Source organism: Montipora capricornis, chromosome 2, assembly GCF_036669925.1.
Source record: "Montipora capricornis isolate CH-2021 chromosome 2, ASM3666992v2, whole genome shotgun sequence".
NCBI lineage: Eukaryota > Metazoa > Cnidaria > Anthozoa > Scleractinia > Acroporidae > Montipora > Montipora capricornis.
The window spans coordinates 2559354-2561853 of NC_090884.1; the positions used below are offsets into that span (position 1 = coordinate 2559354).

General features: G+C 41.9%; 1 protein-coding gene across 1 annotated transcript in view; it reads right to left on the bottom strand.

Annotated features, from left to right (window-relative positions):
- LOC138038433 (uncharacterized) overlaps positions 1-762 on the bottom strand; it is a 3945-nt gene extending 3183 nt beyond the window's left edge. The window contains exon 1 of the mRNA XM_068884294.1: positions 1-762. This exon is cut by the window's left edge and continues 473 nt beyond it. Within this exon, the coding sequence (XP_068740395.1) occupies positions 1-657 (657 nt within the window). The 5' untranslated portion in view covers positions 658-762.
- Between the last annotated feature and the right edge of the window lie 1738 nt (positions 763-2500).

Sequence of the window (2500 nt, forward strand, 5' to 3'; positions counted from 1 at the left end):
CTCAATAACTGGTTGTACTCCCTTGGTAATACCTCTCTGGGCCTCTTGCAGTGCAAGATCCTTGGTCCTTGCCTGCCTGGCTAACTCAAACCAGAATTCAAGGTTGACCTTTGGTACACACAAGAAATCACAATTTTCGGGTGCTTTGTACTTAGCCTCAATTTCCTTCAGCTTGGAATCCAATGCTTTTTTCGTACAAGCCTCATTTACTCTTAAGGCTAAGACCTCACTCACTTTGGGACCTTTCGCATCCGAGTCATCAAAGATTGATGGCAGGTCCAGCTCTGCTGCTTCAGCAGTTGTATCAGTACATGAAATGGGTTGTGAGGGGTCGAAAGAGCCAGCATCAGTCACGCTGGCGACACGTGTAGGTTGTGACTCGTCAGCCGCCGCTGCTAAACTTCGTTTGGCCAGGTTAGCAACTAAAGGTCCAGAAGCTGGCCTTTTCGAAGCTGTTACTTGGGAGATAAGAGACTTCATTGACTCCATTGACGAAAACAGTTCGTGCAACCCCAACTGGCTTTTAAGGTCTTCAATATCAACCTCAAAATCGTCGATGTTGTCATTCGCTTCGAGTTTCTCGCCCGCTTCGGGCATGTTCACATCGCTCGCTTCGAGCGTAGATATATTTGTAGACTCGTTGAGTGCCTTGTCCATTTCGGTAGTTGGAAATAAATTCCCTCTAAATTAGTACCGTAACCGCCGACAAGAAGGCACGAAAAGGAGAATGGATTTGTGTCACGCGTTAGGCTGCTTATATATGGTGCATTTGCATGACAATGGTTGCTTTGAAGTGTGACCGCTGACCTCAAGTACTGAAGAGGAATGCACAGTTATCCCATAATGCGGAGTGTATCGAAAGAGAATTCCATTCAGATGCCTCAAACGATTCCCTATGTGTCCCATCAACGCCACAAACTTTAAAGCTGTCGCGAAAAATGACACCAGTACCCCCACCCAAGCTGCCCGAATGTCTATTAACATTACGAAAAGAAAACTCAGTTGGAGTAAGAGCAGCCAGCGTAACTGAATCATTATCTTTGAGCCACGTCTCGGTTACAACACAAACATCGATGCTCTCTCCCATGACATGATCAATAAAGACTTCAGTCTTGTTTCGTAAGGATCTCGCATTCACATTCCCAAATCTGATCAGCTTATTAATATTCGACGGCACTGGTCTAGCTATTGCAGATCTTACGACTTTAACCAAGTGATTTCGGCCACGAAACCCGTCCTTTGCCAAACATCGAGTTGCAGACACAGGCAACAGTGGGATACTAGCAATTGTATCCCACGCACGCAATGAGATAGGAAGAGGTTTTCGCCTCTAAGAGCAAATATGTTGTTTGTTTCAATACATTTTTCGCTGGAAAAGGATTCTGTGGTATTTTCTGCCTTTGTGAATTATAATATCATGTTGTGTATTGAATTTTCGAGCTTAAGGTTGAAATGTGATATGGGAGAAGTTTTTTAGTATTGCTCTATATGTAAGCATGTTGGAAGCGTGCTTGAGTTTCAACAAAATGAGCCCCAAAATCAGTGAAGAATTGTGACGCAGTTGAATAATAAAGTAGCTTCTATTTCCAAAATGATGGAATTACCTGGTTAGAATAAATAACGTCGTACTCGTCTTGGAGAGTAAATTTTGACTTTGCATAAACAAGACTTTGGCGATTGTGATCTTTGTTTTGACTTCGCTCATTTCATTGTCAAACTTTATAACACTTGACAGAAAAAGAAACTTACAAAAACCCGGTATCTTGCCATCATTTGACACAGATACTTCACTGTTTGGCGAGTAAACATGCCGCGGTAACTTCATCATGGCGCCCGCTGAATTCCGGCGATGTCACTTTCGATTTTGCGATTTATTTGTGCAGCCAAAACGTACAATAACAAAACTGAACGTTGCAAAAATCCCCCAAAATGTTTGTCGCTGATCGTTTCTGTTTATATTCTATATTCACGGTTCAAAATAAATGTTGTTTTCATGTCGTAAATATGTTATTCTCGAGCGATCGTCCTGGAAACTTCCTTCTGCTCTTTCTAAAAACTGTGTATCAATATTTATTTACTTTTGCATCAATATTTGTTTTTGCATAAAGCAAGCTAACAAAATCTGTACCTTGCTGAGTTCGCATTTGTTAGCGTTAATAGTATTTTCGGTCCGATGCTTCTGTTTGTGAGGGGTATATTATTTTGGTCTCCCATCCAAACACTAACCCCGCCGAACAGGGGTTAATTTCAGTGAACTTCGGTATCACAGAGCTGTCAGATGCTCAGAGGGCACGCTTAAACTTGTGGTGAAAAGAAGTTTATCAACATGTCGGCCCAGAAGCCAATGTTTCTCACTTCCCATTTATTTTCTTCAATCTTTCTGGGTTCAGTACTTTGCTAGTAACCACATGTCTTCTCAGACTATTTACCCAAGACTTCTACCATGGCACTACAATGATAGACAATACCAAAACAATATCGTGCACTGTTAGAGCTACAT